At 44.4% G+C, this 26,281-nt stretch overlaps 1 protein-coding gene across 1 annotated transcript; it reads left to right on the forward strand.

Annotated features, from left to right (window-relative positions):
• The first annotated feature begins 178 nt into the window (after positions 1-178).
• vps37d (VPS37D subunit of ESCRT-I) lies at positions 179-24,446 on the forward strand. Its single transcript, XM_053442226.1, has 4 exons — positions 179-347; positions 5,927-6,098; positions 18,468-18,550; positions 23,736-24,446. Exons 1-4 carry the CDS (start codon positions 225-227, stop codon positions 24,273-24,275), a joined length of 918 nt encoding a protein of 305 aa, XP_053298201.1. The 5' UTR covers positions 179-224; the 3' UTR covers positions 24,276-24,446.
• Positions 24,447-26,281: the final 1,835 nt, after the last annotated feature.

Raw genomic sequence — 26,281 nt, forward strand, 5'->3', positions numbered from 1 at the left:
TATTATCAATAACTGCATTATTAGTTTTATATTTGGTATATATTATATTATATTAGTGTGATCAGGGAAATGTTTTATTTTGACGGTACGCACAGGAAGTGTAACGCTGAAGTGCTTCCCCCTGCTTTACGCTGCATGCGGGCAGATCGCATCACATTCCGACGGGAGCGATGTGAGCGCGGTGCGGATCCTCCGAACGTCCACAGCCGCAGTGCGAGGGGAACATGTCCGGCTCCAGGGAGAACAACTCGTGTCCGGACGGCTACCGGGCGCTGAGCCCCGCGGAGCTGCGGGAGCTGCTACACAGCGACGGCAAAATGGACCAGATCATCCGCCTCAATGAAACGGTGGGTCCCCCCCAAAGTGCTGGGAGCGATGTGCGCCGCGTCCCCGGTGCGGTCGCTCTGCTCCTCCCGCGGTTAACGTCCCTTTCTCCGCTTGTGTCTCCCGGGAAATTCACGTGTTTCAGGTGTTTCGGTTCATTGCGGGAGAATGTGTGGGGGGTTTCGAGTAAATCCGCTTTCTCGAGGCTCATCGATTGTCTGCGTGGCGAGTGTTCGGATTTACAGTCGTCCCCCTCTCGCTCCTGATATTCACATGTGTTAGTTTTATGAACGCAAACGCAACACAAAGAGATTCACGCGTTTTCTGTGCGTGTGTTTGTTTTAATCCACAAGTGTCCAGGAAGAACCGCAGCGTGGCGTGAACACCCCGAAAAGCGCCGTTGTCTTAAGCCGAACTCCGCTTAGAAATCTGGCAATTAAAGGGTTTTCATCCGTCCGTGGACGCGTATTCTACCTGGAAGAGGATTTGACACAACTTTCAACATTTCATGACATAATATCAAATTCGGCTTTACTTCATTATACAAAGCAACAAGCTTTAGTATAGAAATGCAACTTTTACAACTAGTCCTCCCATGCATCCTTCCCCCAAAGGATTTTTCTGAAAGGCTCTTGCGAGCCTGTTTAATTTCAAGACAGATTTAAATTTTCCTGCACTAAAAATATTTTTTGTGGGGCTGGATTAATGCCGAATTGTAGAGACGTGTCAGACCTTTAGAAAACATCCGCACTCGGATACTTTTGTGCGTGCAGATTTGCGTAAGAGCGTAGACATTCAAAAATTGCAGGGACTTCAAAGGAGTTCCACACGCATTTGTCTGAATGTCTGTGGTGCACGTCTGGGAGGGCTACATGATGACCTTCCTTGCGTCAACCAATTCTCTCTCTCTCTCTCTCATTTGCCAGCCCCTAACCTTAACCATCAGAGCTAATGGTCGAAGTGTGACCTAACCCTAAAACCAAGTCTTAACCCTCAAACAAGCCTTAGTAAAAGTGAAGACCGGCCAAAATGTCCTCACTTTCCAGAAATATCCATAAGGTCTCTGCTCCTCACAAATATAAGTACACACACACATTTCCTAACTTTTAAATGGGCCCCATTTTCATGAGGTGTGCCTTGGGGGTGCTCAAACTGCATTGACTCACTCAATCAGGATTCAGCAGGCTATTGAATTTCATTGCTTTTTCATAGCTGTGGGTGGGGTGACAACAGCGCTGGGTGTAGTGAAACATGACCAGTGGGGGGGCTATTCGTCATCGTACACGTTCTCGCTGCGTTAACTCGCATATTAAATAAGTGAAAGTTCTTGAAATACCTGGCAGGCACTCGGAGAACAGCCGAACTGGTCCTGTGCGATAATGTCTTCGCCCGCACTCTTTGTCCTTGATTCATTGAGACAGCAAAACCCACGTGTCATTTGATTTTGCTCAGAAACAAGAGAAAACCATGACTCTTTTTGTTCTTTGGCAAAGTATGTGACATTTGAAACCTGGCTCTTGATAATGAACTGGGAGGATGGAGCCACAGTGGTGGAATCTGACTAAGGGGTCATACCACTCTCCCCTGGGAGTCGAGCTCAGTGACTCAGAGGCTTGCGGTTGATATAGTGAGTGTTCAACCCATCGTCTCGTTTATCTGTCAGTAAAGAATAATATAAAACTCTCATTAGCGTGCTCTCCTGCAGATAAATCAAAATGAGAACCGTCTGTTGGCGTGGCTGCACAAAATGATGATTTCTCTCGTCTCCGCATGGGCTCTGCGAGCGGGACGCTTCATTAATTTCATCTAAAAGACGACTGTTATGTAAACTGCTGAGTTTAATCAATCATAATGATTCGTGAACGCTGCTGCCGCCGCCTTGGCAGTGTTTCCTCTCCTTCTCTTTATTAACTGTCCAAACAAGAGGCGACATGTCGGCCTCCTGCAACAATCTCAAACATCAGGTTTGTGTTGTCGGTGCCACCGGAGCCTCCTCCCAGAGTCACAGTTTTGTTGTGACCCTTAACCGCGGAGATTGGTGGATAAATATTATCATAAGTCCTAAAGAGGGGGAGACTAGTGACCTCACATGCACTGTAGCTTCTTGGCTGTGGTTGAGGTTTTGGGTTTGAGGGTTGCAGTCATAACACACACGATCGAATTGGGGGAGAACTTTAACCTGGATATGAGACACTTCCTCAGTCGAGCTCGTTGTTGATGTTGCAGACCTGAAAGTGTCTTTGTCATGCCCACAGAGCTGAGAAGGAAACGCTGCTCCTTCACATTTGGAACAGGAGATTATGCGGAGTTTGCCTTTCACGTATAAGGAGCACGACAGCAGATTGTCCGGGTCAGAAACGTTCGATGTCCGGAATATTCAGGCGAGGGGTGGCGTCCTGGAAATTCATGCAGTAGGCGGGATGTGATGTGTGAAATGTGTTTTTTTTCTATTTCCCATCTACACCAGTGTCGGCCCTAATCGGCAAAAAGCTCTGAAATATTGTTGTCTTTCCAAGTTGACGTCGTTTTCATCCTGACATATTGTTGTCTTCCAGTTTCACAACCATAGTGTGTTGGAAACATCCTCCACTGGTGCACAGTGTCTTCTCTAACCAAGCAACCAACTGCAGAGAAGACAATCCGCTTCCTGTTTATACATTAATGGCACATGTTGTGTTTTAAGGTGTGTGAGTGTGCATTCTAAAATGCTTGTGAGTTTTAAAACACAAGACGTGTGGATGAAGGTCCAAACTCATCCCAAATGGTGTGAGGAGAGAGAGTTGAGTTAATTCTTTCCATTCCACATTTTTTGGAGAACATGCGTATTCCCTTTATCGCAGAGCAGGACTGGTGTTACATGAAGGTTTCTCTTTCACGGAAAAGACTTCACACCCCATCAATTTCATCCGTGACTTACGGCCTTTGGTTTCCAGAGGTCTCATTAGGTCCGAGCCTCACTTGAGATGAAAGGGAAGCAGCTATTTACTGAGTTTCATGTGGACAGACACGTCGAGCCGCAGAAAACAACAGGGCCGCTGCTCCTCCTCTTCTCCGGCAGAGCACCGGACTCTCCTGAGTGCTCCCCGAGTGTCATTTGTCAGGGATGAAGGAAACACTATCGGCTCTGTTCTCCTGGCGCTGCATCACGACACAAAGAGCAGGGGCTGTTTGATGAGCAGGAAAGCCACAGCCGGAAACCGAGTGTCCGTTCTGAATCCTGTTGGAGGAAATGCGACGCATGTTTGGGCTTTGAGCCTGAAACAAGCTGTGCTATTTTTATTCTTTTTGAATGAACATCCCATCTGTAGTTTTTCTCACTTCATTCGACCGCCGGCCACATTCTGCAAATTCCTCTGCACTCGGGACTCAGACGTCCTTTTTGACGACCCGTAAAATGCGAGACAGATGCAGCAAACAGCTCCGGACCCAGTGAGACGGCCTCCAGGCCCCAGAGCGGCTCGCTGCTGAATGAAAGCAGTTGAGCAAGAAATGTATCCGGGCTGAGCAGAGCAGCAGGAATGTGGGGACTGATGGAGTCTTCAAACAGCTCCTCACAGAGTGTCCCTGTGTCGGTGTTTGAGACGCTGAACCGTCTCTTTACAGTTATGTGCCGTGACTCTATTGTTTGGCAACACTTAGAGAGGGAGTGGCAGTTTTTCAATAATTTATAGCTTATGGTCTGGTGACAGTCGTCCCCCTCCCCCCCCCCCCCCCTGAACACAAGCCTGCATTTAACATATTGAATCCATAACGGTGTCAGACTTTATGTCCTTGTATCATAAACCGCAAATCTTTTAGTCAATTTTAATATTTAAAGTTATTATACTGAACCCATTTTTCTACAAGAGCCTTTCATTGTATTTTTCTTGCTGTGACTGAAGGTTTTAAAGATTCATTGAATAGTCATAAAAATGAAAAATTCACGTTTTAAGCCAAAATGTCAAACATTCACTGGTTCTCAAAGGTTCAGATTTTCTGAGACTAAACTGAATATGTGTTTGTTTTGAATGCACCACACTGGGCTTCAGGAAGTATAACAGGCAAAGCAATTGATTAAGATACAAACTGCCAGTTTCCAAATAGTTGGACCCCTAAAATATTGGCGTTATTGGCCTTTCCCAGTTGGACTTTGAAGGAGTGATATATTGCCTACAGACAAAGTGTTTGAGGATTTCCTTCTACCACAGACTTTGGGCTTTTTATGTCTGCAGACCTTTTAACATTCACAAAAAAAAAGAAAAACCACATAATGCACCAGATGGAAGAAACACTAAACAAGCATCGTTAGTCTCCTTTTTAAGTGCGACCGCTGCTCGAGGAAATGACACAGGAAATGATAACACCTAGGCAGTGAGACAACACAGGTGGCAGGATGCAGCCCCCTCTCACATGTACACTCCTGCAAATATTTGCAATTGTTTCGTTGACTTAAGAAAGTCAGGCCGCCTCCGTTGGCTAACAAAAGCTCTACTGTGTTAACACATGTTTGAATATGTCATCTCTAATGCCTGCAGGGTCCAAGACTGAAGAGACTACACAGAGAATAGTTAAGGTCGTATGCAGGTATTCATCCGCAGCTGGAAAATTAAGACCGGCTTCACAAAAGCGAACATAAATCTGCTGTCATCCGGCCGTGACTCCATCGTGACACCGACTGTATGAACTTGTGTGTCTGCAGTGGGTGTAGCTGTTCTGTTTAATAGGCCACGACAACCACTGGGACTGTGTCTTTCAACAATTTATATCGCAAGGCACCATCACGACTTTCCTGCAGCTGAAAGGAAACTAAGTGTTCACAGGGTCTCTCGCATAAATGCTCTCTCTGCATTTTTAACACCATGAGCAGATTCAGTTAAATGCACCAGGACGGCAGAACATGGTGTCGGCTGTACAATCGAGTGTTGTAGTGTTTCTGAGTGTGGCTGGTCTGCACAAGGGGAGCTGCAAGCATGTTGACATTACCGACTAATAATTGCATTTAATAAATAGGAAATAAAGCATTTTTTTAGGGCTACACATGCTTATGATGTAGAAGAAATGTTCGCTAAAACATATTTACACCCCAAAAATAGAAATCCAGTGAACTTAACTTCAAACTACCTTCATTTTCATTATTGATCTATCAAGTTTATCATTCACTCTATTATTGGGAGATAAATTTCAGGCCATAATGTCAAATACGCCACAGTAATATTAAAGCTCCTGTGAGAATAACATCAAATCCTCATATTTGAGAAGATGAATAAGCAAATGTTGGATATATTTGATACAAGAAACAAGTTGTGATTGAAAAAAAAGTAATATTACAAAAATATATATATAAAGTAATTTAAGAAGAAAAGTCATCATTTATTCTTGTAATGTTACGATTAATATTATAATATCCCCCCCTTTAAATGACCCTAGTCCTCGTCATTTTCAGATTTGCTGCTGATTAATTCTCTAAAGATTATTTTTCTTGCTGGTAAATCCATATATTTACAGGAATTCCCCCTTTTTTCCTGTTCACAATTGAGCTCCATGTGGTCACTGTGATTTTGCATGATGATAAATGTACGAATCCGTTGATGTTCATCGTTTTAATCGGACGGTCTCTGTTCAGTTCCAGGATCTTCAGGTGGACAGGGAGACGCTGCTGACCTCCAACCGCAGCCTGGCGGAGGAGAGCCTCGCCCGGCGACCCCGGCTCAACAACGGCAAACTCCAGCTGGCCGAGAAATACCGGGAACTGTCCAGCCTGGCAACCACGTGCTGGGAAAAACAGAGTCAGCTCGGTGAGTGCACCCAAAAGACAAAGAGGGGAGAGAAGGGGGCGGGGGGGGGGGGGGCTGGTTCTGGTTTCATATAGGTAAGACCACAGTGGGTGATTTCTGTTGTGGTTTTGACAAGGTCACTGGTTCGAATTCCAGGACTGGGTTGGTAAGACATCGATCTGACCTTAAATTTACTTTACTCTGAAGACCACACAAGCTTTAACGAGCTTTTACGTCCAACTGCAATGAAAACAAACTGAAGTAGAAACCACAGAAAGTTTGCTTCCTAACTTCTTCTTCTCGTTGAACCAACGTGACGTCCCACAGTGGCTCCTCATCGTCCTCCCTTGTAATTGCAGTGAGACTTGCAGCCTTGTCTGCTGCACAGTCTGAGCCACTGAAATCACAGACACACACTCTGTCACTAGTTCACAGTCGGGGGAAGATTCACATCAGAGCGTCGGAGTGTCAGCGAGAGACGAGCCTTCAACGGCTCAGCGAGAGCCTCAGCGTGACTGGAGTCTGGTCATGGGAACGAAATGGAGCGTATCAAATGCCAGCAGGAAGCTTGCAGCAGTTGTCAAGGAATTTGCCGGGGGTGAAGGGGGCCTTGTCTTTGTTTAGGCGAGTCAAGCTTTTGACAGGGCAGCTCCAGGGCAGCACCGGAGGATGTCTCCTAAGTCCTCAGCCTCTACATTTTTAAGCCTCACGGGTAAATTCCGTGCGCTCTTTACAGTAGAGCCAAGCCAGGGGGCAGGTGATAAAGTAAATCTCTCTGCATTAATTTCCAGAGGTAATGTCAACTGCAGCTTATTCCTGAACTGCCAGTGAAAGCTTTTTAATGGAGCAGTGGCCGTGCGCCGCGTCCCCCCCCCCCCCCCCCCCCTCGTGAAGAAGCCGGTTGCCAGATCTCTCCGCCTCAGCTGCCTGGCCAGTGATGGAAGTTGGGAGGAATGTTAAACTTCCTGTCAATGTGCGCGCTTTACACAAGAGGCTGGTTCCCCCCCCCCCCCCCCCCCAGCAGAGCAGGATGGGTGGGGGTCCGCTCTTCCTCTGCAAAACATCTGATTCTCGTTTGGTGCGACAAGGAAGAAAGGGGTGAGGGGGGTGGGGGAAAAGAGGGGGGGGACAAGGAGTTTTTTTTTTTTCTCTTTCTCGGGAGGTTTAATCTCAGCAGAGACAAACTGTGCAGTGTATCGAGGCCGACGGCTGAATTGTTTAATACGTCCTGCTGTTTGCTGGACGGATCTGTGACCACGGAAAGCTGGAGCCGAGCGCTGTGGTTCCCAGGAGGAGCTGGAACTCTTGAGCGGTTCTTAATGTCAACTCTGGACAGTTTCTCACAGCTTTGGTTGGCGTCTGTTTCTCTCTGCTTCCTCCTCCTGCTGCTGCACTATTAGCTCTGACTTTTACTCTTTAGGATAGTGATGCTCAGAACCAATGTTTTTTCACGCTAGAATACAAATGCTGATTTCCCAAACCTGAGATCATTATCCGTGCTCTTTTTATCACAATCTGCAAACTGGAGTCTGGCTGTTTTATGTTTAGGCTGATAAAAAATGGTCTTTTACAGTCTTATCTTATGCCATTCATGCACCGATATGAAAACTTTGATTTCACAGAATAACTTTATAAATTTATGCGGAATATCAGCTGTTGGCCTCATAGTTCATTAATAAAAAATGTAGTTTCTTCTTATTATTATTACTTTAAAAAGATGTTGACAATACAAAGGATGTATTAAAAATTAACAAGACTTAATGTAAAACATATTTGTTGTAAAACACTTTTCAAAATGTATTTTAATTAATGTTAACTTCTCTTTCTTTCATTCAAAAAGTGAGCAACACTGATGTTTCCCCGAAGATAAAATAGAGTTAAGTTCTTAAAACATGACCCATCTTTATTTTTAAGGTTTATGCAAAACAATTGAGCAAGAATGATAAAAAAAAAAATCTTGCACCACTTGTACAGGAAGCATCATTATTGAGATTTTTTTATATAAACGCTGCCTGTTCAGCTCATGCACGGATTGTCAGGAGCTGCACAGACTTCCACTTGAATGGGGACTAAGAGCCCAAAGAGAACAGACAGAGAAAGTCTGCTCACTAATTCATCTGCACTGTTTGTGTTGACAAGACATCGGGGCTGATTTGCGCAGACAGCTGCGAGTGTGTGCTTCCCGGCAGAGACCGACAAAATGAAGCCGAATCCACTCACGGTTCAGTCGTCTTCCACATCTTCACTTCTCTCCAGACAGAGATAATAACTCCTCAGCGAAGTCAAACAAGACTCAGATCAGTGCGCCGGGGCTTTTCCTTCCCAGTCCATCCGTCTCATGGATGTAATCTCTAATTCATTGAGGAATATCCAGAGGCAGTTAATCCTCCTGAGCGTCCACAGACACACAAACTGTGGCAGCTCCATGTGGACGGTGATTATTCATGTCACAGTTTACACAGGACTGTTGTGACTCGGGCTGGATCATATGTCAAGCCATCGTCTACACAACGTTTAACTTTAAACATTCCTTTAGTGTTCTATTGTAAGAGCTTTCCACAACATACACATTCAACACATCACGCACCAAACTGCCTACACACAGTGTGTAGCACAGATGTAGTGCTTGTGGCGCGGTCACGTCTTGTTTGTCGTGGACCTCTGGACTCGTCAGTTCAGTGTGAACAGGTGAGAAAGGTGCGTCAGTGCCTGATCCTGCCACACGAGGTGCTGTCAGGTTTACTTGCCTTCTTCACCTCTTGTAATATAATGTAGAATGACAAGGATGTTCATTTTGCTGGTAGTGATTTCATAATGATATCACAGTGGAAATTTACAAAATGAAACAGTTCATTCATTTTCTCCTTTCAAACTGAAAGACTAAGTTTTACATGTTATACTAAGAAGTTAGCAGAAGTGACTAAACGCCATCACCAGACACACACTGTCTTCTAACCTCTCGATGTCTAGTATAAGAAGACGCGGCCCACGTAGATGATGATGACAAGAAATACATATTTCATACCCAATTCTTAAGTCCCTAAGTTTTAACATGAAAGGAAAACTATTTGTAAAACAAAGAAATGGAAATTATTCAGCCCTGAAAAAGGTGCAACTTTAATTTGGGTTTCAAAAACAGGAAAAGAGCTAATGTGGAACGAGAGACTTCCCAGAGCTCGGAGGAATAAAGTCCAATTCATGCTTCTGTGTCGACGTTACGCTTTTTAATTGTACTTCACTTTATTATTTTGTCCTTATTTATATTATTAAACTCAAAATATACCAACACATATATCGTTTTGCTGATGTATTTGAGACACTCAAAATCATTTAAATGCGCAGTGTTTATTATTTTTGTATTCAATCTCGTGGCCTTTGTTCATACTTGTCTCACTTTAACGGAGAATGGACCAAACGTTGACATCACCAGATCACTGAGATATTTTCAGCACGGCTCTGGTTCTATTTAAAACATCAATACACAGCGTTTATCAGCTGACGAGGAATTCAAAGAGCACGAGCCTCTGTAGATTTCACACTTAATGTTTATATGATTCGACATTAAAAAAAAAGACTGTTATTGTGGAGTGACAGCTGTAGTTTTGAGTTATGTGCACGTTCGAGCGTTCACATCACTGCTCACATGATGAGTGGGGAGTTAACTGTATCTCTGTGCCCGTGTGGCCACTGTAGATTCCTCAGTGGGTGTTGAAACGCAGGCTGTTACTCTGCAGAAGCAGACGTAGGCGAGATGGGGCCGAAGTGCATCGACTGAACAGTTGACGGTTGTCCAGTAACAGCTCAGCAGCAGCAGCAGCTACACACAGTCTACCTTCTAAATTCAGGATTTAGAAGCAGGCACGCATGAGGCTGCAGGACGAGCGAGAGATGGTCGGTTTATCAGGAGGATAAATGAAGGTTTGTTTTCCCTCAATCCACAAGTATGAAGGCAGGAGTGTGATTAATGCATTAAACATGGTTTTATCTGCTCTAACCATCATTTAATGCCGTGTAGCTTCCAAGGCCAGCAGCAGCATTTCATACTTCACATTACACGTTTCATTAAAAACCAGTCCTGTCCACGGTGAAGTGTTTCCTGGCCTCGAACAAGGTGCTGTTATATCAGAGTATATGTTTAAATTAATATTATGTTACAATCCAGTGATTAGTACAAAACAAGGACATGAACATGGACTTTATATAAAGATGGTTGACGTCAGGTGACAACCCAGCTTCTTAGCCTTGGACTTTCACCATGATGCATTAATTAAGTGCTTTAAATAAGTAATGAATTCACCTTTACTGCATAATTCTTATCGTGCATCGTCTGCAAAAAAACACTAAAGCTCGGCATCAATGAGCGAAGACAGTGACACGTCTTCAAACTTCACTTTGTTTTCGACCTTAAGACAAACTACTAACAAAGCTCTTTTGAGCCACAGCTGATCAAATGAGTTTACAGCTTTAAACACGGAATGCGTTCAGAACCGACCCTGTGCATTAAGGTAAATATGCTCTGTGCAAGTATATCAGCTTAACACAAAATGTGTCTCTGCAGCCAACCTGTTCCCTGTTACTAATGCTGCAGATGTTTGAGTTCAGAGCCTTTTTCAATGTGGAATCTGCTGTTCCACCGTTTATCACGAAGCAGAGCCGCCTCTCGTTTGGCTCCTGGCTTCAGTTTAGTTAAACCATCACAGATCTGTCGTGCTGCGTTGTTTGATGTTATTGAGCAACTGTTGTTTTCATCTGTTTGACTGCTGCCGTCTGCTCCCCGCGACAAGGCCGCCGCACCTTTTGTCTGCTCCGGCTCCTCTTTAATCTCCTGTAATCCGCGTGGTAATCCACGATTCATTTCCAAATGAGCGTGAAAGAGCAGAAATTCAAATTCTGAAACAGAAGAGATCGAGTCCAACCTTCGTTTTTCGGACCGAGCAGTTGATTTCTCCTGACGCCCACGAGTTCAGCAGGAACAGGGGTCAGCGGCTTCAGGACGTATTCACTGTGTTTTACTTCCATGCTTTTATATGTGATGTTGGGTGCGGCCATCAAACAGGGATTTGTGGGGTTTTGTTTGCCGTCATCGTAGGAGAGCGAAGGCCTTTATGTTCACTTCCTCTGGGATCCTTTCTGTCCATCTCCTCTGTAGCGAGAGAACAAAGTGCCTTCAGTTTATTTGGGACTTTCCATATTGAGACTTGAGTGAAAAGGATCCCGCCCTTTAGCTCCATGTCAACATGACACTCGATGGGTGTGAAAGGTCTGAACGTTCCCTCAAGTTTGAGCGCGTGATACAAACTTGAGATTTAAACATTTATGAGGTGTTAGAAAAAGAGGGGGCACAGTGTCTGATACATATTTTAAGGATCCAGTGTAAAAGAAGTGGTGTGAAAGAGGCTGAGTGTGTTTCTCTCAGTTGGGTGAAGCCGACAGACAAACCACAGGGTGAGAGTTTCCATCGACTGCAGCAGAGACGATGTGAATGTTACAGACACGTTTCAGCTCAGTTGTGCACGGGAGCGTTTGGGCCCTCAAGCTAAATTGACCCTTGGGGGGGTGGGGGGGGGTGGTGAAGCTACATCGAATCAAACATACCCCCACACCTCTAGGATATGACACCAAACCACAGCATTCCAATCTTCAATTTGTTCTTTTTATCATTAAAACTATAGACAAAAGACAAAAGACACATTTAGATGTTCTAGTCTTGGACCAAAGCTCTAGTACTTGAACACAACTGACTGTGCAACCTGGCTTTGCATCAATGAACCATGTACAGTCAATATTATGTAACTCAAGAGCAACAAGAGCCCAATAAAAACTAAAATTAGAGGTGCAACCTGCCCAGAATAAAAAGTAAAGTATGTTTCAAACAGCTGTCGAGGGTTGTTTTATTATAGCCATGGTGGAGTAACTATATTTGGATGGTAGTACTGGTCCATCACTTAGTTCAATTGAAATCTACTACAGGTGTAGATATTCCCAGGGCAACAAATCCTACCAACTTTCACGATCCTCTGAATTTCCCCAATAACTCCACTTGGACGTTAAAATTTGTTTATTTGGTTGTTTATCAAACAACTTAACAACATCCCCACAAGCCTCACTTGTACTTTCTTCAGTTCCAATTAGCACATTCTCTGTGCTTTGAAATAATCGTACACTCTAAACAAAAAGGGTGCACGGTGTACATTGCACGCTCAACATCAGCGCGTTAGCATCGTCATTGAATCACCGCTGCTCGTCTTCACAGAGCCGAGAGCGTGGCTAATGCTCTTAGTCACGTTTTGTTTTTTTTAAGAAACGAGATTGAATTAATTGCAAGCCCCGGGAGTGTGAAGCTGTTTTCTGAAGAGGTTTGTTTTGAGCCTGTGGGGGGGGGGAGAGAGAGAGAGGGAGAGTGTTGGAGTTTGGTCTGAAGCTGAGAAGATGGAGATGCAGTTTTATTAATGTATTAATCCCACAGGGAAATGCCAGTATCAATGATGGGAGAGGATCAGTTCACTGGATTCTGACTGTTCCTGTTCCTCTGGTGTTTGTTCTGAAGATGCAGTGACACTTCACACTGTCCCTCTGCAGATCATAACACTAAACCCAGTTTGTCATTGGAGATCAAACCAAGGTCAATGCCTGTTTTAAAAAAAAATTCAAGTCCAGCTGCTGGCACCCGTCCCCAGGAAGTCTCATTAATGTGGCTCAGTCATGTCTGATACCCTGGATCAGATTGTTGCATCCCTAGGAAGCTCTGGTTTGTCACTACACCCTTCATACTCCTTCTGGTTTGTACAAGCAACTCCACTGCAGAGAATTATGGGATGGCGTGCCCTCCCCTGACCACCGATAGAGTTAGGAGTGACACGGATTAAGACACATTGGGGACCGGTTCTTTCCAAATGGGAAGAGGACAGGGGGAAAGAAAATCCTTGAAATAGATTTAATAAACAGCTTTTTTTCCGAGGAGGTCTTCCACTCACTGGTCCTGGCTTTAGTCGTGTGTCTCAGAGCCAGCGTTAATCCCATGAGCAGCCTTGTCCATGACAGAACAAGCTGAGGAAAGAGCATCAGCAGGAAAGTCGAAGGAAAATAAGATGTCATGGATGCTGATCATAGCGTTTGATCGACGGGACTCACCGCAGCTCTGCACTGAGTGAATGGAAGGAGCAGATGGTGGAAGAAACAGCTTCTGTTGTCAGTTTGATGTCAGTTGTGTTATTCCCCCCCCCCCCCCTCTCGGTACAGGAGCATGGCAGCGTGGCACGAAGTTAAAACCAGCAGAGTGTTGCCCTCGGCTCGCGGCGCTTCAGGAGGAGCCGCGAAGCCGTTATCCCACTTGAGTTGGATTCAGCACCGAGCCTCTCAGGGTTTCACCGTGCTCTAGAATTGTGGCAGAGACGGCAAACAAGAGGCGGGGGGGGGGGGGGGGGGTGCTGCAGGGGTGTAACTCACTGCTGAGTCGCTGGCTAATTTTCAAGCCTCGGCTACATCCGTGCCCTGCAAGGCCCCATCTGTAATACCATGACCTATTTGTGTTTAATCAGCAGCAGATTGCTTGCCCAGCATGTTAAAGTGCATTTATTCACTTGAATTCTCACAACTATCCGGCGCGGTGGAGATAGCAGCTTCATAGCGGGGGGGGGTATGCTTCCAGCTGGCGCTCAATCCATCGGGCTCATTGATGTCTAGCACCCGATGACCCGGGAGGAAGTTAGCTGCAGGTTAACTCGTTGTTTAGACGTCCGGGCCGAGCATCGACTTATTTCACCGATCTCAGTGTCGTATTGAGCCACAACAGGAAGCTGTGAACAGTGAGAGAGCTGGAAAAAACATAGACCGTAAATAAAATAGGCCCTTTTTTTTATGGCATCAGTTAACTACATGAATACTCGAACATGCATTGGTTTGATAAGCGTTTCCTCAAACATCGGAAACCGACTTTAAGAGGAAATAATTGGACGTGTACTTTGACTTCTTGGTTTGAACCATGTACCTTCTGCGAGCATGGAAGGGGGGGGGGGGGTGTTATGAAGTATTCTGCCACCAGCCACCAGGGAGCGATCAAGAAGATTTGGCTCAGCTCCTTGGAAGCTGTCACGTTGTTCATCTTTACAAACTGTGTATAGTAAGAACACACACAGTCCACTACCTGCTCTTCTCACAGCTGGTGGATCCAGTGGAAGCAGTTAGCAGCAGAAGCAGATGTTTCCCTCAGGAAACGGTCTGAAGGATGATGATGATGTTTCCACGCAGGTTTGAATCTCAGTTTAAAACATGGACGTACAAGCAGTTTGTGAAAAACTAGTTTGGAGTCAACCAAGTTTTTTCATGGTTATGAAACATGTGAAATCGATTTTAGGAATTTTTAATGAAGCAATTGAAACAGATTTTGAAAAACCACATCAGACATACATATATATATATATATATATATATACCACTGACCTTTGGTGAGCAGGACAAGTTGCAATATGAATATCAATTGAGTTATGAATAATGTACCAGATTATTCATTTATATATTGTCCATGACCTTTAAATATTGCTGTAAAGAGGAAAGCTTGTTGTCATATGAAGTAAATATTTTTTCCAACGCTACATTTGTGTAAAAAGCTTAAAATTGGCCTTTTCATCGTCTCTGCCTGAATTGGTGAATTAATTACCTCCACATAGAGGTTATCTTTTCACAACTGTTTGTTTATTTATTTGTTTGTTTGTTTGTTGGTTGGTTCGTGAGCAAGGTTACGCAAAAAACCCTAAAACAAAACAGTGGATCCATGAATTATTGTTTTATCACCTTCTTTAACATTGTGGGACAAAGTTTTCTGACATTTCCATCAATTCCCCAGGGACTGAATTCAAGGATCTTTATGAAAGAAATCAGGTGTATTCAGAGTTGTGTGTGTGTGTTTGTGTTTGTTTGTGGGGGGGTGTGTATGTGTGTGGCCTCAGTATCATTCTATTTTTGAGTTGATTTATGACTTCATCTCTCAATTCGTGATGATACATGTGAAATGCGACAGAAATACTCGTGAGGAACGACGATGCCTTCAGGGAAACAATTAAAAAACGCTGCCTGCTTTCATACCAGCCTGCACAGCTGCCCTGTCCCTGTGTAGAGTGAGCGGCTGTTTGTCTCTTCTGCAAAATTACAGTAATCTGACTCATATTCTGAATCCTGCCATAACCTGAAACTGACCCCTGCTTCCTGCTGTATTTATCTGATGCGGTATTAGTTGGCATATGGCACCACGCCGCATTCAGGGACCAGATTACGACCAAAGCTCACATTTCAGCCTCTTCCTGCCAACCTGCCGTCTCAGAACAGAGGCGAACTTCTCCTGTTTTGTTCCTCCAGAGTTTCTAGAGGACTCCTGCAGCCTCGGCCGGGGCCATTAACGTGTCGACATCAGCTGTTCGCTGCGAGGCCGGTGCTCAGCCCACCGTGCGCTCACAGCAACTGTCACATCGATCAGTGTTTCCCACGGCGCGAGTCCTCCAGGAGGATGTAGGCTTTGACTTCACATTGTCTGAGGTCACAGCAGAGGGACTCGCTCTGACTCGAAACCTGACCTGACCGGACTGGACACCTCGACAGTCGGGGGGAGGGGTGGGTGGGGGGGGCTTCCGGGGCTTCAGTGCCCCTCAAGGTGGATCTGCTCATTCGGTTGTGGGGACAGCGTCTTCAGCTTTTTAATGACCTGTCGTATCTACAGGGTGTTTTTCGAAAGATCTTTGATCTACAGAAAGTGGTCGAGTAAGGAGCTTACAATTTCTAAATCCAATTTCTAAATATATTTCACAGGTGAAGAAATATCTAACCATGTCTCGTTCTCGTTAATGAGGTGCAACTCTGCCGAGTCCCAACGGCTCCCCTTGTAAAACTACTTTTAAATCCTCTAGATCCAGAATTTCATTTGGATCTACATTTAGATATTCGTCTCCTAAATATGCCAGATTTTTCTTCTATGAATTATTCCCTTAAAAAATCTGTGACAATGTCAAATATGGCCCATCCATCAAGTTTCATGGTTATCGGTTCTATTGTTTCTGCATCTTGCTAACAAACAAAGGGACAGGGCTGAAATCACGACCTCCTTGGTTGAAGTGAATGTCTGAACTGCGTCTTGTTATTTTAATCATTTTAAAACAATCCACTGTTTTGTAGAAAATGCTGGAAAGAGCACGAGCTCACTAATCGTCCAATCAGTCTATATTAAGTATATGCATCGTTAGTGCATTCACATAAACCTCCCAGCATGCACAAGGTGAAACTTCCCCAGAAAAACTTTGCGGAGGCTGTGATGTGTCTTCTTTTTTTAAGCGTGTCTCGAGGTCTCAGACGGTTTCTGATCAACCTTTAGAATCTGTGAACCTGAGTTTGAGAGGCGCAGCAGAGAGAGAACTCGACACAACGAGGCGGAAGCGGCGGCGGTGCGTTTTGCCTCGACTCCTCATCGTCTCATATCTGCTCCCAGACAAAATGTGTTAGAGCGTCAGCGGCACCATGCAGTCGTTAGTGCTCCACTGCTCAGCGCTGGCCTCCAGGTCCTCTCCCCCCCCCCCACACACACGTCGCCCTCCACCTCCTCAAATGTAGGGCACATACAGCTTCTCGGTGCGTGTTTGTTTGCCTGGCTGTCACCTCACATTACACCCCCATCTCCCAGCAGCTGCAGTGAGGGGGTCATGAAGAAGGCCACTCCTTAATACATGCTTTCTTCTTCTCACTACAGCTGAGTCCGCGTTCACACAGCGCCGGGCAGAGCACGAGGAAGATGGATTATTAATGTTGAGGTCACTGTGTTACTTGGAAGCTTCAAGGAAATCTGGTCGTCGTTATGTTTCCAGCTCAGAAACCTTGATCTTGTTTATAACACGTGTATCCTCTAAAGATCTGGGTGAATTATCTGATTGCCAAACTGCATTAGCTCACCTCGGGGACAAGCAGGGAAGATTCAAAGAGGACATCTTGACTGGAACACGCTTTGTCCCCCCTCTCTGAGGATTTCCCCCGAGGCCGGAGAGTTATTAGAGTCAATGCTGTGACCTCTGTTTGCCCCTCAGTTCCCAGTGAGCCCAGTCTGACTTGTGGGGGGTTAGTGTGGCTGTCACAGCGTCTCTGGCAGGGACAGGACACACCTCCCAGTCAGCTGGGTCAAGCCTGTTCACAATGATGGCCGACCGCCGGCACTGGGAGGTGAACACATGCTGCGTGGGCGCTTCATACATATTCATCTTGTGTGTGTGTGTGGCGGTTGGTAACACGTGGCGTTTGTGTTACTTCCTGTTTGCAAACGCGTATAGTTTATTTTTGCACAAGGTTGAAACGACTATAAATTGAATTAAAAGTCTTAAAGGATCATTTCATTCTTATTAACATCTTGGGTCCAATTTTCATAGTTTCATCCGTAATTAATTCAGCCTTCATTAATTATTTAACAAAGCCAATTAAGGACATTGTACTTGCAAGAATAAATATTCTGGAATTAAATTGATTTAAATAATAATGACTTTACACCTTCAACTACAGACGTGTGCTCTGAAAGGCAGCTGTGGGCTTTTATCTCTATTAAGCCCACATTTATATAAGCACCACTGAAAGTTAAAGAGCTTTTAGCAGCTCCTGTTTAATGTACACCACTATATGACCAGTCAATTGTCTCCTATGGGATAGAAATGTGTGTGTGTGTGTGGGGGGGGAGTCTACAAAAATATGGAAATGGGAGCGTTCAGTCCTCCTCAGCGTCTCGGCTCGGCTTGCTGACCTAACGTGTCACGATGAAATGATTCCCCCTCAGTCCTCATGTTCTGCTCCTCGGCTCCTGATGTTTCATTGATATGAACTGGTCTGAACGTCCTGTGGCAGATTTGACTGGTTCACTTCCTTCTTTGTTCTGCGAGCTGCCGCTTTCATCTTTCTCTCGTATTGACGCGGCCATAAATAATTCAAATACAGCATGTGTGCGTGAACCTCCTGGGCGCCTCGGGCAAAGCACGGTGCCAAAAGAAAAGAGCTAATGGGCTTAATTATATCATTTATCCTTGATTAAGTGTTGGTTTAAGTTTGATAGTTCATGTGGGAAAGTAACACGAGGAGATACGGTAAGACTCTGATATGGAAGTCAGACTCGTGGTCACCAGATCTGAGACCAGCTCCCCAGAAATAGCTCAAAGTCAAATATCTCCAGTCCCTGTTTCCCCCTCTTTCTGGCCAGAAGCTGTCCACCACCATGTCCTCGTCAGCACATACTCTGAAAGGCTCTTTGTGATCTGGAAAATAATTTGCTCTGCTGCGGTTTCTTGGTTACTGGGTAGTTTTTCTTTCTTCAGCTCCAGTGAAGTCATACCTCATCTCCCTCCACATGCATCACTGATGTTTCCTTTGTCGTTGCAGGAGCTCACGTCCAGAAGCAAAGCCTGCAGACGATGCAGAACCTCCTGCAGGAGGAGGTGGCACAAGAAGAGGAGCATTCAGAGGTAACTGGTCACTGGCGGCCCGCCCACTTCTGTGCAATCTGATCCCTGAAGACATGAGGAGCACACATACACACTGAGCAGTCGACCGGCATCTGAGAGGAATATCCATCTCAGCCGCCGTGTTAGTGACCAGTAAATATGTGTTGTGTTCATTCTGCTCTGTGATGCTGCAGCTTTGAGGATTTAAGAACAAAAAAAAAAAACATATTTAGTCTGAAAACATTCTCCAGAGTAAATTTAGATTCTTCTTGGGGATGAAGCAGCTTCAGATCGGTTAGTGTCAATGTGTCACTAAATGCTGAAGAACATTTTAAATGTGAGTGATTTTTGTCAGACCGATGGAAAACTGAACAAAAGCCATCATGCTTTAAAAGGAAATTAACATAAACTGTAGATCAGTGGCTCCCAACATAGAGATAAGTGACCCCGAGATAAATCCAAGGGGCTATAATGAGGAATTCAAAGTTATTTTATGAAATATTTAATCTTTTCATGCTTTTAAATATCCCTCAAACAAACACAGAGGAAATATAGATAAATAAAAATGCAGCCTGAAGGAAACACATCACTTACAGGCACAGTATTTCCAAAGCGATTATCAGCCGGCCCAAACACATCATGTTCTCACGTGAGCAGCTTATCTGAGATATTCATCCACATCAGAGCCAAATCACAACTAAACCTCAGAACCATCCGACCATGAAGAGACTGAGCTCTGGTTCTATCAACAGAGGTTTGGTGACGTCTGCCTCAATGATTCTCCGACATGCATGTACTGACATGAGCGTTTAAACACACACACACACACACACACACACACACACACACACACACACACACACACACACACACAGACACACACACACTGGAGGGGAATTTACTGTGTCTCTTACACTTCTGTCTCATGATGCAGATGAATCACTGGACCTCATTCTGTGAGTCCTTGTATTAATGCAGATGTGGTTCATTAAGACGCAGCACAACACATGTCCAGTATAAGCTTCTGTCTTTTGACTCTCCTCTACAGACCGTTTTACAACAGACTGAGCCACTGACAAAGCAAACCACTCCACAGAGAGTTAACTAATCAGTGTAAATACTGTTTAGTGGCTTTGAACAGAAATCTGCCATAAATAAAACAAAAAGACTCTGTTTGATATTCTAAACATCTGAAGGATTATAACTTTAATACAGTTTTTTTTTTTAAACGTGCCCGCAGGTGCAACAGTTTGCAGCACAGTTGTGTTGACACAGTGTCGTGGCTCAGCCGTCAGTCACAGACACACAACTGGGGTTTTGTTCTTTTAAGTTAAAGGAGAATAAATTGATTTAAAGAGGAGTTTTTGTTGCAAAAAACCTCAGAAGTGTTTGGTTCATTATGGAACAAATTGAACGTCCACAGTCCAGATAGCTAACGGTAAACACTAGAATATAGGTTACCTTGTTTACTCTATAGGTTTTTGCTCTGTGTAAACATAAAACATTGACGATGTTCCTGTCTGAGCAGCACCATCATGTTTCTCTGCTCGTTGCTCACAAGCTACAGAAATGATCCACAGCTCCGGTGTAAATCCTCCGTCTTCCTTCGGCCTTGATCAGGGCGCCGTGCGAGTCTTGTTCACGGATCAAATCCTACCCCGGCGCCCGAGCTGCTGCTCCAGACTGGGATTGCTCTGCTCTCTAACACCCCCCCCCACCCCCCCACCCCCTCTCCGATCAATACATCCTCCCTCCGTCGTTAGCGGCTGTCAGCTGATTGATTAGGGAACGCCCAGCACAGGCCAAACAGCCACACTGGCTGAATGATAAGAAAATGACCTCAACACGGACACATCAGTAAATATTTGATGGACGCTTGGTGTTTAATACCTGAATCTGAGGGTTAAACAAACTCTTGGGGAAGATGGAGGCTTTCATGGATCTGTCTCGTCACTTATTTTAGATTTTAGGACAGAATGATGTAGGACAAAGACAAAGACGTCTCTCTTGAGCCGTCGTGTTCTCTCCTTTGATCTCACACATTCCAGATTAAACCCTCAGAGGGTTCAGTGGGGAAACTGTCTAGCTCCTCATCAGCACTGACATCCAATACTCCAGTCTCCAAAACATCTCCAAGCTTGGATGCAGCCACTGATGTGTTGGCGTGACTGTGGAGAAAAGAGTGTCTTTAAGCCTCCGTAGACTTAAGTCAACATCATCTTCTGTTGCCTTAAGTCAAACAAGCCTCGTTGGGAGGATTCCTCGTCAGGTAGCAACTTGAACAGAGATAATTCTGATGAAGGGAACAAACTTGAACCTGCTCGTGTAAATCCCTCACGTCCCCCCGCAGCCTCACAACAGAGCTTCACTCGATGTGTCCGGATACGAGCTGAATCGAGGACACGCTCATTGAACTGGCTCAGGATTTAAACTGTAGCTCACAGCCTTGTTTTCTGAAGGGGCTGCAGATTTAGTGTTTCAGCCGTGGAGGTGACTTCACTCTGTTGTTGTCTTTGTCAGACTCTGAAGGCTTCAGTGTATTTAACGGCTGGTGAAGAAGAAATCCTGCTGCAGCTCTGTATTCCTCTTACTTCAGAGGAACGCAATTTAAATGATGCGTCGCTGATCAGATTTCTTTAGTAAACTGTGGAGAGAAAAAGATTTTAATAATACATTGTGTTTATATAACTATTGAAGACTCTCTCTCTGCACTAATCTACATAAATTCAGCCTCCGGGCGAAGTTTAAAAGAAATTTAATCTATGAATCAAAGCAAATATCAGAAACAGATGTTGCAACCCGTCTGTTTTTTATAGATGGAGAAACTCATCATACACTTTATTCTGTATAATCTTATTTGCTCAAAGAAGTAACGGTCCCTGAATAGTTTTCTCTTCTAAAGCTAATAATCAAAGTTAGAAACTTACTTCCTGTACAAACTTCAATCATAGTTCTTGCATCAGACTTGAGGTAAGAATCCAGATGTGGTTTAATGTCCCGATGAAAGGAGAAGCAGGAGGTTTATTGTCGAGATCCGGCTGCAGCTCTTATTTTTATTCCATTCACTTTTGCAAAGTAAGAACATGACTCTGCAGGTTTGTTTACCACACGTGACCATGAACAACGTTTGCCTGTAGCAGCTGTCGTGTAGTTCGACAGTGGGGTCAGTAAATTCACGGTGACCTGAGGTTACTGAACGCCGGCCTTGCCAGATGGAGAAGCTGTCGTGTCACAGTGGGTGAAGACGCAGTAGGAGGGAAGGGGAGGGGAGGCAATAAACCAGAAGCTCCACCAATCACACGCCACGGTTAACCAGGGGGCGAGTGACAATTAATGGAAGGACAGTGAGCGAGGCCGAGAGAGAGTTTTACACTTCAGCAAACAGCAGCTGTAAAATCAACCTATAAGATTTAAGCTTTAAAACAACTTCAAAAGCAACTTTGAATTTATTGAAGTATTTTCTCTGCACCTAAATCCTCATATATATTATTCCTCAGGGCATTAGAGCTCTTTTTTTTTAATAGAAACTTTTTAAAAACCGCCTCTGGACGACGTTACCTGTGCTTTATTTTGAGTAAACCTTCTAGTAACCAGAGCGGAGAATGTGTTTTAATTAACTGCTCCAAACAGCAGCACCTTTTCTTTACTGTGGGAGTGAATTGTGCTAAAACTAAAGCTGTGTAGTCTTTTTATAAAGTGAACATTTGTGAGGTGTTTACAAAGATTTATATCTTTAATTAGAATAAATGTGCTGGAGGCGGAGAGCCACAGACGGAGGACGTGTTTAGAGGCAGACGTAAAAGTTTGGTCTTTTCCCGACGGACTGAAAAACAGAATAACACCAAGTTGTTCTTTAAATAAAGGAAAAGTCCATTTACTTGATTTTACTTCTGTTGTTTCCAGGTTCCTTTAAGCTATAGTTCTGAGTAGATCGTCAAATATCAATGGTCTGAACAATTGTATTAGGAATCATCCTGTTTTACAAATGATCAATGAGACAAATTTGCGTACCTGTTAATTCACAGGTCATCACAGTGATGATCAGAATGAACCAGGTCCCTGAGAGAAATCAGTTTACTCTGAACATGCAAAACACAATTAGAGCTGAAAACAATCATTGAGGCGATCAGCAGAAAAACATAAATTGGACCACATCACTTTGGTTTATGGGAAATTGTGATTTTTATTATTGATCAATGACCAAATACTTAATTGATTAATTCATTTGATGGAATATCTTTATTATTGCTGAGGGGCAAATTTGGCAATCAATGCCAAAGGACCGCAATGGAACATAAAAACACTAAATGCATTTTAGTGCATCCAGCAGATCAGTGCAAATCTAAAACTGATAATAGGTAATAAATTCGTTTTTCATCTGTACCTAAAATAAACTTAATTGAAGGTTTTAACAAGATAAGTAACAAAGCTCAGCTTAAAAAATTAAAAAAAGTCCAGTAAAAGTGTGATAACTCTTAGTAGCTATTATATAGATCACAAAACACGAGTGTAAAACAACATACCGAGAGTATGGAGACAATTTACGTTTGAATTAACCTGATCTTCTTCCATGAGCAGATGTTAGTTCCTGTTCATACACATCAGCCTGTGCACGCTGCTGTACGTTCACTGAGTGGAGATGCACAGAGGAAAGTAGGTCAGGGGGTGAAATTAGGTTACTTACATACTGAACACATTTAGAGCTGAAACAATCGATTAGTCCACGGACAGAAACATCTGTGAGCGGCCATTATAGCGATCGACGAGTCCTTTAGGTCAGAATGTGATATAAAGGCCAAACTAAATATCAGCCTTTCGTCCCAGTTCCGTGTTAAACTTGATCACATTTGACCTAAAAACAATAACTGTGGTTTGTGCGGCAGATTCACTTCGGTCCCGAGCAGCTGAGGCTCCGACTCCTCACATCCTGGGAACGTACACAGAGAAATGATCTCCCGGCTTTCAAGCTTTGCCAAATGTAACAGTTGCTGCGCTCGGATCTGTGTTGACTGTGTAAAATGGTCTTACAGTGAAATATTGTAGCCGGCAGACTGTGCCAAAGTTCATGGGTAAACATCCCCGAGCTGATTAAATCCTCTTTATACTTGCCGGAGTTTGTTTGAGGGGCTCCCCCGCGGTCGGACCTCCCTTTGTGAGTTCTCCTTCTCTGCTGATGCCGGTTTGTTTTGTCTGTGCTGCTTCACAGGAGCTGCTGGAGAAGTTCATGGAGGGGAACGTAAACCTGGACGAGTTCCTGGACTCCTTCCAGTGCTCCAGGAAGACGTATCACGTCCGCCGGGCGCAGGCGGAGAAGATGCAGGAGGTCGCTCAGGCCAAACGCCAGCTGGTCAAAACCAAGACGGCGGAGGAGAGCCGAGTCCCCGAGGTGAAGAGGGACTCGGAGACGCCTCCGGAGCCGCAGCGGCCCAACGGCTTTGTAGCGCAAGGACCTTTAAGACTGTTCCAGGTTCGCTACGGCCTCACGCCGGCCATCCTCCTGCCTCATTACCCCGTTTCCCCTCCGGCCTCAGCCCCCTGCTATCAGGGTAGTACCGCGCCGCCCGAGCCCCAGCTGGGACAGAACCACATCCTCAGCCCCAGCACGCCGATCCCAGGACACGGCCAGCCGGTCAACCTCAGGGTCATCGGACAGCTATCGGGGGGCTGGCCGGCGAACGGGCGGCCGGTGAGAGTGCAGCAGCTTTACAGGCCGAACCCTCAACAGCCAGAGCCGCCGTTCCGGTAAAGCTGGATGAGGGTGGAGTGGGGGCGGAGGAAGAAGAAGAGGAAGAGGATGAAAAGAAGCCTGTTTGAGAGGAATCAAACAATGGCTGTCACAATCACGTAAAGCAAAGACTGATGCAGTGGCAGGAGGAGAGGCCGACGTCCGTCTCTGTTCTTCATCCATGACACGCAACCATCAGAGGAGGGGGGGGGGGGGGGGGGTTTAATAGCTGGTTCCATTTTGGATCCGGTGAAACGCCAACAAATCTCACATCAAACCTTAAATCTCACATTGTCTTTCTCCTTTAGTGAAGAGCAACAGAAAAGCTACAGTCACAGGGACGATGGGAGAACATAAACCAGTTCATCATTTATCAAACATCATAATTTTGGGGGAGATATTAACTGTGACGGAGCAAACTAGTTTTTTTTTATTGTGTGACATCACTCGGTGTTAAAGTCACGTTAAGAGGAAAAGCAGCAATAACTGAGATGTCAGATGAACATCCGGAAGCCGATGACACATAATCAAAATTAAAGATCAATAAAGTGTTCAAATCACATTTCAAACACAAACGTGAGCTGATGAAGTCCGTTAATTAAGATTCAGATAATAAGCTGCTACTGAAACTGTAGTTTCTTGCTCCTCCGTCAACAGAAACATCTTTGAGTCATAGTTTTTTTCCTTTACCTGAGATAAGTTATTCAAAAAACAAATTCAAACCAGTCTGTGGGTTTGAATTAAATAAAAAAAAGCTATCGAGCCCCGTCCCCCTAGTGTTATTTTAAATGTTATCATATTTTTATACTTCAAACTGGAGGATGTGAAGCACATCGACAGGAAGAACAAACTCTGGGTGTTGGATGTGATGCGGCTCAGGACGCCGGGTGTCATCAAAGTGAACAATGGCCTCGATAACGTGTTTGTTTTGTGTGAACTCCTCCATCGACTGAGGGGAAAAGCTTCACACTCGGATCCTGGGGTGAAGAACAATGGGTTTTTCGATTGAAGGTGAAACAAAGACGTTCTGTTGGAGCAGAGCAGGACGTATTTATTAATGAGTCCCAGACTGTAACCTGTCAGTAGTGTTTCCTGTGTCGTGTGTGTGTGTCTGTGTGTGTGTCACCGTCACAGGAGATTACCCAGAGCCCTCTGCCTTCTCGTGCGATTTCAGCGAACAGTGTCGCCGCTCACACATCCGTGAGCTGTTTTATTTATTCATGTAAATCCTATTTTAAATGGCTGACTTCAAAGATCCTTGTTTACCGTGCTAAATGAGGAGCTGCGTCTCCTTCACAGAAGCAGCCGGTGTTTGTGGTTTCCTTTTTTATTATTATTATTATTTTTATTATTCCTGCCCCCAAACTGAGATGCAGAGTGAGGTGGAATTTAATCTCTATGAGAAAAAGCCCACAGCTGAACGTCTTCCTCCTGCAGCGTTTAAAGGGAAAAGCTCTGGATTGTAGTTGTAATGGGTCGGCTCTCAAACACACATTTAGCTCATTAATAACTCATATAAGTGCATGCTTACTACATCTCGACAAAGTACATGAAAATGCCTTTTTACAGGCCAGTGCCCAGTTACATTAATACAGAAATACTTTCATATTTCTACTGTAAAGAAAGATTGCTCTGATTTGAACATCTGTCATTTTTCTCGTAGGGAAATATCTTGAAGTGGATGTCAAAGCTCTGAGGATTTTTCTTTAAAGCGTTCTGTTTTATTTTTTATTTTTGGTTGATATTTAAAAGTTTCTATCAGATATCGCTCAGAAAGTCGACTGCTGAGATCTGTGGATGTTGTTTGTTCAGCTCGGCGTCTTCTGGAACCACGAGGTGAGAATTTGAATAAAATTAAAACCCAGGCTTTGTGTTTCCTCACAGATCTCAGCAGTTAGACGGGTGATGATGGTACGGCTGATTAAAAAAAACAATGGCTAAAACTTCTTTAAAGACAAAAGGGAAATAAACTTCCTGTTTGAACAAGATGCAAATGTGCCAAAAAATGAGTTTTGTAACTTTAAAAA

This window comes from Pleuronectes platessa, chromosome 15 (assembly GCF_947347685.1).
Source record: "Pleuronectes platessa chromosome 15, fPlePla1.1, whole genome shotgun sequence".
Lineage (NCBI taxonomy): Eukaryota > Metazoa > Chordata > Actinopteri > Pleuronectiformes > Pleuronectidae > Pleuronectes > Pleuronectes platessa.

Coding starts and splice junctions, on each gene's coding strand:
- vps37d (XM_053442226.1), top strand. CDS start 225: ATGTCCGGCTCCAGGGAGAACAACTCGTGTCCGGACGGCTACCGGGCG. Junction 6,099..18,467: donor GGAAAAACAGAGTCAGCTCG/GTGAGTGCACCC, acceptor TTGTCGTTGCAG/GAGCTCACGTCCAGAAGCAA. Junction 18,551..23,735: donor AAGAAGAGGAGCATTCAGAG/GTAACTGGTCAC, acceptor GCTGCTTCACAG/GAGCTGCTGGAGAAGTTCAT.